This window comes from Eupeodes corollae, chromosome 1, assembly GCF_945859685.1.
Source record: "Eupeodes corollae chromosome 1, idEupCoro1.1, whole genome shotgun sequence".
NCBI lineage: Eukaryota > Metazoa > Arthropoda > Insecta > Diptera > Syrphidae > Eupeodes > Eupeodes corollae.
The window spans coordinates 6,032,330-6,047,886 of record NC_079147.1 but is presented as its reverse complement, the minus strand read 5'-3'; the positions used below and the strand labels follow the sequence as shown (position 1 = coordinate 6,047,886).

The 15,557-nt window shown below is 34.0% G+C and overlaps 1 protein-coding gene across 1 annotated transcript; it reads left to right on the top strand.

Annotated features, from left to right (window-relative positions):
* Positions 1-276: 276 nt before the first annotated feature.
* LOC129941259 (kinesin-like protein KIF19) lies at positions 277-15,208 on the top strand. Its single transcript, XM_056049848.1, has 9 exons — positions 277-483; positions 1,582-1,692; positions 1,768-1,914; positions 2,007-2,318; positions 12,737-13,691; positions 13,747-13,895; positions 13,964-14,009; positions 14,139-14,439; positions 14,508-15,208. The coding sequence occupies exons 1-9, from the start codon at positions 460-462 to the stop codon at positions 14,713-14,715; spliced, it is 2,253 nt and encodes a 750-aa protein (XP_055905823.1). The 5' UTR covers positions 277-459; the 3' UTR covers positions 14,716-15,208.
* Positions 15,209-15,557: the final 349 nt, after the last annotated feature.

The window sequence follows — 15,557 nt, the reverse complement described above, 5'->3', positions numbered from 1 at the left end:
ACCCCTTAGTCGAATGCCGTGCTTGGTCTAGTAAAGTACTTCAAACGTTAAAAATACGAGTTTAAGGAACACGATATCCTTCGAAGGTGCAAATAAAGTGCAAATGTTTTTTGAAAATAATTAACATATAGCTATAAAAGTGTGCATAAATTTCAATTTATAATATAAGGAAGTTTTGTATTAGATAACCATTAAAATAAACGATTAAAAAATAAGTTCAGAAAGTGTTAAAATCACGTAAGTGACCAAAGAAACTATAAACATAAATTTATTAGTTTTCTTGTGTTAAATAATCTTGATCAAGCATAACAAATAACTCAGTGCGTCGTTCGTGAGATTTGATGGTGTTCTTGACCGTAATTGCTGATGACCTAGTTTCTTAAGTTCTTCCGTGTGATATCGAAAATTTGGTTGACAAGACGTTTGGAATTTCTTATTTACAAAACCAAAAAAAGGGTTATGCAAATTTACGAGTATGGCATGGTAAATAGAAAAACCCTTGCGTCAAACCAAACCCAACCCAACTAAACCCTTCCTTCGTTACCATCGCTCGACAAACACAACTAAGACCCATTATTTTTGTTGTTTTAGTTTTGAATTTCTATACAGTCTATTGGTATTCTAATGTTAACATAAAGAAAATCAATATTGAACAATAGGTTAGAAAGGAGAAAAAAAAGGAAACAATACCACTGCCACGCTATCCATGCCATGCCACTCTTCTTAACTGGTCTGGTCTGGTCAATATGCATGCCGCATTACTTTAAGCCCCAATGAGTCGAACCGCCTCAAATGAACGTGTCATCTAATGAAAGCACATTTTCGCGCCCATAAAAGAAGTAGCACTTTAGGCCAAATTGATTCAAAATGTTTTCATGTCTATGGATAATTAAAGTCAAGCTATGGAAATTTTGTTCATTATTGAAGCCACAACCCTTCCAATCTCTATACCGACCAACCGACCGACCGATAGAACCAAATCGATTTTATTTTAAATAAACAAAAGCTCAATCGCATTGAACCGCAGCAATTGCAAATGTAGACCACTTTGTAGATAGATTCGAATCGTTTAAAATATGTATTAAAAAGTCCTAAGGGGAGAACGACAAACTACTTCATCGCCAATCTAATATTAGGAATTTATTCGATGAAATTAAGATAGATGTCTTTATATTGCACCTCGAACTTCTAATTTCTATATATGGATATCGATAGACGATTGAACAATAGAAACCAATTCCATTTTTCCATAAAGACCAAGACACTTTTATGTATAGAAGTGTTTGGGGTTGTTTAGGGTTGTTGAGGGTATAGTTTTGACCACAACACAAGAAGGCGTAATCCAGCGAAATTGCACTAATCAGCGATTGGCATTAAAATAAAATTGAATAGGCCGTAAAAGGTTCGTTAAAGTTAACTGTCGCTTTCGATTTGGCAGTTGGCAGTTTGGAAGTGTCCTTGCCTAAAAATAAGTGTGTGATTTTTTTTATATAAATTTGTTTCAAAATATATAATTCATAGTCTTAAGATTATAACAGAAATGTTTGTAGTAAATATGGAAATATATATAATATTTGTTAGAGAACGAAACGTTTAGCAATGAGTCGCAACGGCAATTGGTCAAGTGGAAGTGGAAGTTCGTCATCAACTACACCTGGAACAAGTACAATGCAAAGTGAAGAACGTCTTGTGGTAAGTTCAATTTTTTTCAAAAATGTTTATTTTTCAAATGATTGCTAATGCATATTGAATTTGATGGGGATGTAGGTAGCAGTACGTGTACGGCCAAGTCTTGAAACAACTGATAGATGTATAGAGGTTATATCGGGAAAAGCTTTGTTGTTTGATGATGGAAGTAAAAATCGTCCAAGAAAATATGCTTATGATCATGTTTTTCGAGAAGAAGATTCACAGGTAAGCTGAAAATTGTAAATTTTCTTCAAAAACTTTATCTAACGTTGGGTGTCACTTTAACTCTTAACTTTTATTTAAAACAAATATTTTAGGAAGCTGTTTACAAAACAACAACAGCACCACTTGTTAAAGATGTACTCAATGGATTAAATGCTGCAGTATTTGCGTATGGAGCAACTGGTTCTGGTAAAACTCATACAATGTTGGGTCCGAATAAACGAAGAACAGGAATTAATACATCCGGATCGGGAGCACCATCACATCCTCCAGATCATCCACCCCGAACAGCTAGTAATTCGTATACAGATGGAGACACAAGTAGTGCAGATAATGGTCTGATGGTTCGAGCAATTGATGAAATTTTTGAACATTTTGAAATGGCTGAAGAGGAAGGTGCTTTTAAGGTAGGACCAATACTAAACTATGCTAATTTTGAATAGATGACCAATATAAATAATACAATGACAAAACTCTTGAAAGCTCTTTTAAGTTTGTTAAGGACATATTAAATTATTTGCTTTAATCTAGTCAAAGTAAATAAATAAATATAGGTTAACCAGTTCAAACTTCTAAAACAACAAGGGATGCATTCTATTTTCAACATTATTTGGATTTCAAATGATTGGTGACCGCAAAGCTTGAGGTCCTAGTCTCAAAAAGGATGCAGTGTATGCAATTTTTAAGTTGAACTTTATTGAAGATTTATAGGTATTGAATTCATACAAGATAACCATCTTTTAAAATCATAAACCAGTTCTAAAGTTGTCAATTGTTTCCAAGGAAACTTTTGACTGATCTTTTACTGATTGTTTTGCTTTAAGGGGCACTATCACCAATATTTTTTTCAAAGATTTAACAGACTTCTGCCATGTGGTGTTAACTGAAATTTTGCACTTTAAAAGCAAGGGTAGTTAAGTTTGTGTTAAAATTATAACAGTTATCTTATTTAAACTATAAAATTGAATGTATTCAACTTTTCAAAACGTTTGAAAACCATAGGTTTTTCTTGATTGATAGACTAAATATGTGGTTTTGGGAAAATAGTCTAAGGTGCCAGTTATAGCTATCATTGGTTTACATCATTGAAACCAATTATTGGAATTTATTTTAAATGTTGGTTATAGCTGTCGTTGAAAATTTCTTGATAAATCCCTAACTGTGTCACCTTACTTGTTTTACGAGTGCTGGCTCTTGCGAGGAATTGACAAATCATCCAAGAATAATTCTTGTCATAAAAAGTGCTTTCTCAAATTAGCCGTTCGAATTGGGCATAAAAACTGTAGGTCCGCTCCATCTCTGACAACATTACTCGCGCACAAGAATGGTTGAGAGTTGTAAGTCGCTAAGACCTGGTTCTTAACGAACTGTTGCTTACTTCCCATAGGAAGTTATTGTAATGGGTCCAAATTGTGGAATTGAAAATGTTAACATTTTTCGACATTTTCCTTCGAAATAAAAGATTTTTAAAAAGATAGCTGTGTGTTCGTGTGTACGTAAGTTCGCTATGTCGTCCAAAGCTCAAAAACCAGAAGAGATATGGACTTTGAATAAATTGATACCAAAGCAGTATATTTTTGGAAAAAAATCCAATTAACGTTTTTTTTAGATCAAGAAAACTGAAAAAATGAGTTCATCTCCAAAATAATTTTGTGCAACGAAAAATAACATTTTGATATCAGGTTAAATTTTGAGTAAGATCGAACTGACAGTTGTTTTTATTAAACAAATAAAAACCTTAAAAAAAACATTACTCAAAGTTCGTAAAAATTGAGTTTCGACTGAAATATCTTTTCAAAACTATCAGATTATGGCTTCGAACTTATTTTATCTTAAAAGAAAAATTGTTTTCAACATTACGTACAATTTTGAGAAAAAATCAAATTGACATTTTTTTTACAAAAAATTAAAACTTAAAAGAAAATTTAACAAAAGATGTGTAAAACTTGATTTTCTACACAAATATCTTTTTTTAAAATTCGAGGTTATGGCTTCCAATTAATTTTAACTTAGAAGAAATATTGTTTTCAATATTCGGACAAATTTTGAGAAAAATTGAATTGACATTTTTCTTACAAAAAATAAAAACCTAAAAAAATAATTTGAACTACTGGGTCGCACAACTTGCTCCTGTATGCAAAGAATCTGTTAAAAAGTACCTATATAAAATTTAAAAATATACCTGTAAAATAAGTTTGTCTTCAAATATACAACTCATCCTTGGACAACTCATCCCGGAAATGAAAAATACTTAACGAAAATAATTGTTTGTTCATTTCGTTCGTTCGTTTAATTTCATATTAGAAGAACAAGGATGGAAAATAAATTATCTGAAGATAAGAAAGAGGTAGAACATGTATGTTTTAATTGCAAAGCGATAACCTATTGGTTGTGTAGTTAGGTAGGTGTCTAAAACGGAGAAAGAATAGTTCAGCTCAGCTTTATGCAGATAGATAGATAAGGGCATGTTAATGATGATAATGAAGGAATGTTATAGGTGGTAGAAGGTGCTTACTACAATCCTATCATATTTCTTGTTTCCTACAAGTTTTCAGCGCAAACATGGAGTTATTACGTTCACTTTAGTTTTTTCGTTAAAGTTTAAAAAAAAACAAGCATACAATAGAAATTGCTATTCATGTGTTGTTTAGGCTCCCGGAAATTACGAAATTTTTTGGAAAAAACGCCAGAAAATGTTTTCTGCTTCAAATTGGAAAAAGAAGCAGATTTTTTTGTGGAAAATACGCCAGAAACATTGGAAATTGTGCCAGACAGAAATGGAAAAAAACCAGAAATCAAAATGGAAATCAGGCCAGAAAACCAATTGATATATTCTGGCCTAATTTCCTACTATCAATTTGGAAAAAAAGCAAGAAAATGTTTTGCATTTTAAAAATAGCTACTTGGTCAATATTGTAGACATTTTATCACAACAGGAAAAAACAGCCCCTGACATGCACCCGCGGGGGGGGGGGGTCACGGCGGCGTGGCCACAGTAGCGGGCGCGGCCCAGCGGCGTGGCTGTCACGCAAAAAATTACTAAAGTTTTCAATAATTTTTTTCATTTGTAACAATTTATTTAAAAAAATAGAAAAGAACAAAATATTTTTACTAAATTTAAACTTGCAAAGTGTCTACGATTTCCCGGCAGCATGGACATTTGTAATTTTCGTTTGAATCTGCAACTGCTTGAGCTTGCAACTTTAAGTTGCACTCCGAGCATATTTTCATATGTCTGCACGGCAACAACACTACGTTGCATGTTTTTTTTCACAACGTCAAGTGTCAATGATGATTTCGCGAAAGCAACTAAACAATAATTTTTACAATAGATGATAGAGACAAAGAATGTGTCGTAAAACTGTTTATTTATTACAACAATTTATACAGAATATAGTTTTCTGTCGTTTTTTCCTAAACATGAAAAGGAAAAAACGCCAGAAATTTTATTTCTGGCTTTCTTTCCAAATATTTTTTTTGCCTTTTTTCATTTCTGTAAATGGAAAAAACGCCAGAAAATTTTTAGGAAAAAATGCCTGAAATTCCGAAATTTTGCCAGAAAAATTTGGGATTTGGCGTAATTTCCGGGAGCCGTTGTTTACAGTCAGGCTTTTGTGCGTTTTGGATTTTAGTTATGAAGTGACACGTAAGCAGTAGTGGCAGAGGTTTTACGTAATTCAGTATATGTATATGTAGGTATACGTTGAAAAAGTGATTCTGATAGAAAATACATATATTCTTTCTGGTCCGTTTCTTTAACTTGTAGTAAATATTTATTCTTTTATTTAGGCTAAGGCACGTTTTTTTTTCAATTTTTTTCTAGGAATATTTTTGGTATGCAGTTGTTTAGTGATTGTAAATATACGAGCTACATTTGAATTTCATAAAAAAATGTTGACCTGTTTTTGAGATATAGAATTTTGAAAAAAAAAATCAATACTTTTTTTTTAAATCCAAACAAGAAATACACTTTTGTTAATCAAATATTGTTAAGGCAATATAAGAGCTTATTTAAAAAAAAATATTGAAATGAGTTCATAGGTTGCTGAGAAAATTAAAAAACAAAATAACGGTTCTATGAGCGGTACCTTTCCTGAGCAATAGAAAAATATGTTTTTCTTATTAAAAGAAGACAATTTAAAAAAAAAAAATGTTAGGGAAAGTTAAAAAAAATCTATCGGTTTGTTTTTGAGAACATTCGAATTTTCCAAAAAAAATTGTATGGGGCCACAGTAAGTTTTGATCTAAAAACAAAATGAAAAAAACGCCTTCGAATCTGCTCAAACATTAACTTCCAAGTTTGAACTTAACCGACGCAATAATTTAGGCTGTAGGAGCGAGGATACACAGACAAAACAGACCGGACGGAATCGCAGGACCCACTTTTTTCGACTTGTCTACCATCGTAATATAATGTTTGATTAAAATCTCGAGTTTGAAATTTTTTACGAATGCGAAACTTGCCATAAAGTTCCTATATGTTGCAAGTAAAAAATTAATACAAGTTGGTAAAAATTGATTTTCGACTCAAATATCTTTTCAAAACTTTGAGATATTGGCTTTAAACTACTTTTATCATTTAAAAAATATTCTTGTCAACAATCAGTACAATTTTGATACTTTTATATTCTAAAAAATATTCTTGTCAACATTCAGTAAAAAACAAAAACAATACTAAAACTTGATGACAATTTACTTTCGACTAAAATAGCTTTTCAAAAATTAAAAATATTGTCTTTAAAGTTTTTTTTATTTCGCAGAATATATTGATTTCGATATTCAGTTGTTTTTTTTTTATAAAAATTTACAAATTTGTAAAAATTGATGTTCGGTTCTTGATATCTCTCAAATTAATTTCATTCATCCAATTTGTGAAAATTAAAGAAATGCTAACAAAATTGGCAAACATTTGTTTTCGACTAAAAATCTATTTAACTAGATTTTCAAACTAAACTATTTCTTTATATGAAAAATATTGTTGGTAATTTTAAAAATTTGAAGAACAATTCAACTGACAACTTTTTTATACCAACACGAAAACCAAGCAAGACAATTCGACAGACGGGATGGAAATTTATCAGTGTGGGTCGCATCCCAGCCTCTTTTTTATTTTTTAATATTATTGATGTCAAACGATTTGTGATTCCAAAACTTGAAATACTAGTCTCAGAAAGGATTCATTATATGCAATTTTTGAGTTGAATTCAATTGAAACCTTATAAAATTCACAAAAGATAAACATCTTTTACAACCATAAACCAGTTCTAAGGACGTTTCTTGTATCCAAGACACAGTTTCTTAGGTCAGCATTTACTTTTCGTGCGCATTATTTTAGTTTTACATAAAAGGTTATCCATTTTGGAGTTTCAAAAGTAAACGTAGATAAAACACATTTAACATATTTTTGTTTACATGATATTTCTTTTAAATTATAAAGTTTGAACGTTGACATTATGTGTGAAACACTACATCATTTAAATGACCACAACACAACAACTTGACGAATATTGGTTTTTAATTGCTCAAGATTTAAAGGTTTATCTCCACAAAGACAGTCTTTCGAGTAGCCCAACAAAAAAAGTCCAGCGGTGTCAAATTGCATGATCTTGGTGCCCAGTTGATACTGCAACAACGAGAACTTATGTGGCCAGGAAATGTTTCTTGCAATAAAGCCACATTCGCTCGAGTTTTGTGGCATGTGGCACATATACTCCAAGTGGTATTCTTCAATAGCAGGCAACTCATTAATGGTGAAATTGATGCACCTTATTTGCTATCTTGTGTACATTTGAATTACCGGGGCGGAACTCATCACCTGCGCACATTTGATTTTATACATATTGACTTCCATAGAACTAACTATGGCAAGAATGAAGCTTTAAGTCGAATGAGCATTTTATATAACTTAAACTGTTCATCGATAGATTTAAATTTAAATAAGGTGGGATTAAAATCATTGTTTAGAACCAGTGCTCCACTATCGTAAACGTTCTCATTTTATTTTTTGTTCTGTAATAGGTTAGGTTATAGTGGCTGTCCAAGATGGAACGGACACACTTAGGCAAGTCTAATGGCCCATTGTGATACCACATGAATCTTGAGGCTTCCTCCTAAGCTCAATGGAACCAGTTAGAGTCTCTTACGAAACGTGAGAGGCTGATTATCCCGATATGATTTAGATCGTTTAGATCGTTAAAGAAGAATTCTCCTAGGTAATTCTTGCGTTTTCGAGCTAGAGCAGGGCATGTGCAGAGAAGATAAAGAACCGTTTCTTCCTCTTCCTCGTCCATACAGCTTCTGCAAAAGTCATTTGAGAATACGCCTAGTCTCGTGGCGTGCTTTCCTATTAGACAGTGTCCGGTTATGACACCTATTATCGAGCTTATATGCGATCTGCTTAGAGAGAGCAAGCACCTTGAACGTTTTAAATTCAGTGTTGGCCAGATTTTTTTGTGGCTTGACACGTCGTGATGTTGGTCCACCTGGTGCCTGCCCTCCTCGCAGCGTCTTGCATTAGTAGCAGTTTACAAGTAGCGATAGGTATGCCAGTACTTGCCAAACGTGGTAGGATGGGCTGTACTGTACCGTTCCTGGCGAGTTCATCTGCCTTACAGTTACCTGGAATGTCTCTATGGCCCGGTACCCAGCATAGGTGAATATTAAACTGCTGCGCCATCTCCATTAGAGATGCTCGACAGTTATGGACTGTTATAGAGTTTTTAGAGACAGAGTCCAGAGATTTGATAGCAGCCTGGCTATCAGAGAAAATACGGATATCAGATGTTGATATCACGTTTTCTTTAAGCCATGACAAGACTTCCTTTATCGCCAAAAGTTCCGCCTGGAACACGCTAGAATGATTGGGAAGGCGGAATGAGAGACTTAATTTCAGTCGTTCACCACCACCAACCCCTTCTTTAGTTTTTGAGCCATCTGTGTAAAAGTGGATTGACTCATCCTCTAAGAATGTCCTAACCTCCCAAAAAGATCTGGTAGGTATAGAAATCTGGAAATTCCTGTCGAATTGTAGTTGGGGGATTGTGTAGTCTGTGTGCTTTGGAATTGATTCTAAGTACCTTAGAATTACGGAGTGGCCAATGTTGTTGTTAGTCCACTGCGACGAAGCATTGAGGCGAATAGCCGAGCTTGCAGCTATTTGTTTGCTAAATATGTCAAGAGGTGTAAGGTAGAGCAAGGTGTCCAGTGCTGCAGACGGGGTCGCGCGAAGCGATCCGCTTATACACAGGCAGGCTGAACGTTGGTCTTTATTTAACTTATCCCTGTTTATACCTTTCTCTAAAGCAGTCCACCATAATGCCACACCGTACGTTAAAATCGGTCTGATTACCGATGTGTATAGCCAATGCGTGATTCTGGGCTGTAAACCCCATTTATTACCAATAGCTTTTTTGCAAGAAAAGAGAGCTACAGTAGCTTTTTTGACTCTTTCCTGTACGTTGCGTTTCCAATTTAGTTTTTTGTCTAAGACAAGACCTAGGTATTTAGCCTCATCTGAGAATTTTAATTGGATTCCTTTAATATAAGGAGGGTTGACAAATGGAATTTTGTATCTCCTCGAAAATAAGACCAGATCGGTTTTGTGTGGGTTAACACCCAGTCCACACCGATCAGCCCAAAGTATTTGTCTGTCTAAGGCATTTTGTAAGAGTTCTTTTAGGATATTAAGATGCTTTCCTGAAACTGCTATAGCAACGTCGTCCGCATAAGCTATCATTCTGAAACCCTCCGCATCCAGACTAGTTAGGATTTCATTCACCACTAGGTTCCAGAGGAGAGGGGATAGAACACCACCTTACGGTGTCCCTCTACTAAAATGCTACCAAAATTGGCAAACATTTGTTTTCGACTAAAAATCTATTTAACTAGATTTTCAAACTAAACTATTTCTTTATATGAAAAATATTGTTGGTAATTTTAAAATTTTGAAGAACAATTCAACTGACAACTTTTTTATACCAACACGAAAACCAAGCAAGACAAGTCGACAGACGGGATGGAAATTTATCAGTGTGGGTCGCATCCCACCCTCTTTTTATTTTTAAATATTATTGATGTCAAATGATTGCTGATTCCAAAACTTGAATTACTAGTCTGAGAAAGGATTCATTATATGCAATTTTTAAGTTGAATTCAATTGAAACCTTATAAAATTCACAAAAGATAATCATCTTTTACAACCATAAACCAGTTCTAAGGACGTTTCTTGTATCAAAGAATCAGTTTCTTAGGTCGTCATTTACTTTTCGTGCGCATTATTTTAGTTTTACATAAACGGTTACCCATTTTGCGGTTTCAAAAGTTAACGTAAATAAAACACATTTAACATATTTTTGTTCATGATATTTCTTTTAAATTATAAAGTTTAAACGTTGAGATTATGTGGGAAACACTACATCTTTAAATGACCACAACACAACAAAACTTGACGAGTATTGGTTTTTAATTGCTCAAGATTTAAAGACGGCCTTTCGAGTAGCCCAACAAAAAAAGCCCAGCGGTGTCAAATCGCATGATCTTGGTGCCCAATTGATACCGCAACAACGAGAGCTTACGTGGCCAGGAAATATCTCTTGCAATAAAGCCATATTCGGTCGAGTTTTGTGGCATGTGGCACATATACTCCAAGTGGTATTCTTCAATATAGCAGGCAAGAAAAAGCGGGTTATAATCTGACCATAATGCTCCGAATTGACGGTGACAGTCGTTCCATCGTCGAAGTAGTAAGGTCCAATCACACGCCCAGAACAAAGAGCGCACTAAACAATGACTTTTTGTGGATGTTATGGCCTCTCTTTAATAACTTGAGGATTTTTAAAACCCCAAATACGACAACTTTGTTTATTAAAATACCCACCGAGTAAAAAATGTGCTTCGTCGCTGAAGAAAACTTTGTTCGAAAAATCGCCGTCCACCGCCTGCCTGTTGTTCAAGAAGCCATTCGACGTGTCTACGACGTTGTGAATGGTCAGCTGGCTTCAGTTGTCGTGTGAGCTGGACTTTATATGGATGTACATAGGTGTAGATCCAATTGCAAAAGAACGAAGAAGAATTACATTTGGGTCATCGGCAACACTTTCACTTACAGCAGCGATATATCCAGCAATACCTATTAAAAGATAATGCACAGGCCTCACAATTTTTGTAACTAATCCAGTAATTTCAAATTTCTTCCCAATTTGACAGATGTTGAATTAAAGCCCCATACTTTTCAAACAGCAAAATGAACACGCCGTTTTTTTGTCATTAAAGGGTTGGATGACATTAACGCGTTTTTATTATATTATTGGGTTTATAAAAATTGACATAAGAGCTATTAAAGTTTTATCAAGAAATAACATCAAATCTAAAATTCAATATTTTTATGGACAACATAACCAATTAAAAGTGAAGATTAAAATGTTTACCCAAGACAAGACCCCCGATTTGACATTATGTGCATCTGAAGAAATATTTAAAAATATTAAGCTCCTATCAATATTGTTGCATTTTACATCTTGACAATAACGTTAAGGCTAAGGACAAAACTTTGTAAAAACTTTGCATTTAAATTGGATGCATCATATTCTGTAGAGATATCAAGATTTCAATATCTAGAATAATGGTTTGAGTTTTCAAGAAACAGTCTGAAAAATGAAATCAAAACCAATTAGTGTACATTTATCAAAAAAGAACAATTTAAAAAAAAAACTAATTTTAAACGAAATCCATTAAAACACAAAGACACAATTTTTATTAAAAAAAAAGTGAGAATATCAAAACTAAACTGTACAATAACTTTCTGCTACAACGAAAACTGACACATTTTTTTGTTTTGTTCGTAAAACGTCAGAATTTTAAGTCAGAAATAACTACTATAATAATATTAAACCTAGTTCAACATTCACGATTAGATGTGAAAAAATGCCCGTGTTCAAAATGTTTTTGAAATAAAGGTCCAATGATAAACCGAGAATCACTAGATCGAGTTTTTAATTTATTCTAGAACTTAGTCAAAAAATTGGCCGTTTCTAGTTTTTTAATTTTGAATAGTGAAACTAATGATATCTATAACAGGACCCTAATTCTAGAAGCCCCGAGGTCCACATAATTTTATTACTTTTAAGTGTGAGATTAGAGTTAAATTCAAATGGACGCATAACATTAAGGCGAAAAAGTATCAAAACACATATTCTTCTCTTGAAACAATTTTTGTATATATTTTGTATTTTCTTTTCCTTGAAGTGCCAAGTGCCGACACACCTTCTTTCTATTTCTATTTTTACCCTCCATTAAACAAGCTGATTAGGTACTCAAATGTTCATGAACTCTAATAATAGACAAAAGTTCTTAAAGAATAAGAAAATATTACTATGAAAAATTAACTTTTAAAATAAAACTCTAAATAAACTTCGGTAAGGAAAAAGTCGAATTCATACGTCAGGGAAGGAATTTCCTGCCCGCATTTAACCTTCGAAAGATTAAAGGGGCTTCCGTATTATTGTTTTCATGTCACTCTTGAATTCTAAATTTTTAAACGATTTTCCTGTGCGCATGTTAAAGTGTGGTTGCATGTGTTTTTGAATATTAAATGACAATAAGAATATGCCTTGTCCTGCATTTAAAGGTTCCTTGTTTTATTTTGAATAATTGCTGTCGTGGTGACATATAATTACAACACCAACCCCCTAACTTGACTAATGTGTTGCTTTGAATGCATTATTTATATATGGTCATAATTTCATTAGCCCTTACAGACGCTATAACCAAAGCTACAAAACCTACCTTCAATTACTTAATCAATCAATCTATTATTATTAATTTAAAGGTTTGTATTTCCTATTTGGAAATATACAATGAGCTTATACGTGATCTTTTGAATCCTGGAGGCCCGTTGGAACTACGGGAAGATAACCGTGGACAACGAATAACTGTGGCCGGATTGTCAGAGATAACAGCTTCGAGTAGACAGGAGGTAATTTCACTTTTGCTTAAGGGCAACAAGGCACGCACAATGGAGCCCACGGCTGCAAATCAGACTTCATCTCGAAGTCATGCTCTTTTGAGTATAACTGTTCAAATGCGAACGAGTTTGGGAACCAAGCAGGGACGGCTCTTTCTAACTGATTTGGCTGGATCTGAGAGAGCTAAGAAAACCAAAAACAGAGGCAAAAGATTGCAAGAAGGGGCACACATAAATCGAAGCTTGTTGGCCTTGGGGAATTGCATCAATGCTCTGTCCGGAGGGGCCCGATATGTAAACTATCGAGACTCAAAGCTAACTCGGTTGTTGAAAGAAGCCTTGAGTGGCAAATGTAAGACGGTTATGATTGCTCATGTTGCACCGGAGGGAAAACATCGCGATGAAACTAAGAACACGTTAGTGTATGCTGACCGAGCAAATAATATAACGACTCGTCTTCAAAACACCGGCTACATAGACGAAGTTAAAGATTTCCCTATGAAGCACTATCAGAGTCTGGTCACTGATCTGCGTGAGGAGGTGACCCGTTTAAGGTCCAAGATGCTGACTGAACGACCTCGCAGTGGAGCCGCACTAGCTCGAACAACGGCCGTGGATGATGAAAAACGCAAGTCCGAACTGAGATATTTGAGAGAACAAATTGTCCTTACGTTCAAGCAACAGATGAAGTTGAGACGAAAGCTCTTGGAAGCAGAAAGTCATTTGCTGGGCCTCGAACTCGATGCTGAAAGACAACATATGATCATATCACATTGGCAAGGACGAATGGGAAAACTATATGATACTCTTGTTGAAGATGGTTTGTTGTTATTAAATATAATAAGGGTTCTTTCTTCAATTAGTTAATTTTTCAGATGGTGAATCAGAAGGTTCTATTGCTTTGAAGAACGCTTGGGGTGAGCTGGCTGCAATCGAGAAAGAATCCAGAAGATATAAGGAAATTCGGGAAAGAACCGAACAGGAGTTGGAAATGTGCCGACAAAAAGGCGTACAGTTGGAAGATGTGAGGACCGAGGAATTAATTCAGATTAAAAAGATCTTTATTTTAATAAATTCTTTGATACTATTTAGGAACTACCAGAACGTATCAGCAGCGATGAAGAACGAGAACTTTTGGGTAAGATTTTTAATAACTAGTTGAAAAGCTTTTCCATGTGATTCAGACTTTTACTTTAACCGAACCGTTTTCAAGGCTTTATTTTGATTATAAAAAATGCATTACAAATTAAACATTATACAATTCTAGCTCTTCTTTGTCGAGTCCACGAATTAGAAGCCGACAAAGTTTCCTTGCAAGCAGAGAGGTTAGCCCGTCAAGCTGAACTACGTAGAAGAGACTTGCAATTATTGCGCGCCGAACGTCAGAGAAGACTTTGCGAAGATATCATAAGCTCTCAAAGACGTTTAATCGAAGATGGAAATGTTGACCTTCCGGATGAATTGAGGGAATTGTATGCCTTGTATCAGCAGGAAATCCATGCAGGTACTGTTAATTCATCGGGATTAACATTTTATGAAAGAAAACTACCTCCCATATATTCAGCAGGGTAAACTATAAAAATATCAGTTCTCAAATAAGCAGAAAATGATAAAGAATTATTTAAAAATATTGCAGTTCAGAATCACCAGGAAGTTCAAGTTCCGGCTCAGATTGGTCACCATCACCTTTGCCACCAATCGAATTGGGACAAGAGGTTCCATTAGCAATTAGCATTCAAGAGGACCCTGATCGTTTGATGGGTCCATTGGTAAATTCTCGGGTTCGAAAAATGTCAACATCTAGAAAACGTTCAAAATCAACCAATGCCAGAACTTCCGAATAATATTAACTTGATGATAGATTTATGTAATTTACGAAAAAGGTTTGGCTCAATTTTTACACATTTGTCTGACTGATATGTATTTTTGGTCAGTCCAGGATGAAGGATAAAATATTGCTCAATTATTGTGAACTTGATATAGAAAAGCAATTTATTCGATTTTAAGAAAGTAGAAATATGTCTGGTGTTTTATTGTTATGTTAGTTTGATAGTTCGTACAAATTTGTAGCAGAAATTATTTGGATACAAATCTTTATTGGATAAAAACCGAATTGGAAGTTGACTTTGGAAATTATATTGACAACAAAAAAAAAATGTATTCTAAATTAATTTTTTTGTAAAATTTTAACAGAAATATTAAAGTTGGGAAAAAATTTATGTTGAGTGTGACACAAAATCGTAGTAATGTCTATCTTTTATAGATAAAGGATATTCATGTATACCTTTTTAAAAAAAATATTTGAAAATAAAATGCAAGAGGCTACGAAGCTTGAAAGAGTTGTTTTATTTAGGTTAAAGTTGAAGAACAACAAAGTGGGAAATGTTTCCTTTTGGGAAAAGAATATTTTCCACTTCATGTCCTGAAATTTATATTTATATAAAGAAGATAAAGCGATCCAGCAACTATTAAAACTAAAGAAGCAGTCTTGCAGCAACCTTAAATGAAAAGTCACTTGAACTCATTGAAAAAGTCGCGTGGGGAAATCTATTAAATACCAAGTGTTTATGATTCAAAAAGAATGGAAGGAAAGGGCGACTTTTTGATAATGAAACAAAGCAAGTGTGATTTTTAAATGATGGAAACTGATTTGAATAAAGGGGTTAGAAGATTTAATTTTGTTACA

Excerpts from the sequence above, each read along its gene's own strand:
- LOC129941259 (XM_056049848.1), top strand. The coding sequence starts at position 460 with ATGCAAATTTACGAGTATGGCATG. Across the intron at positions 484-1,581 it reads AAATTTACGAGTATGGCATG|AGAACGAAACGTTTAGCAAT; the intron begins GTAAATAGAAAA and ends AATATTTGTTAG. Across the intron at positions 2,319-12,736 it reads AAGAGGAAGGTGCTTTTAAG|GTTTGTATTTCCTATTTGGA; the intron begins GTAGGACCAATA and ends ATTAATTTAAAG.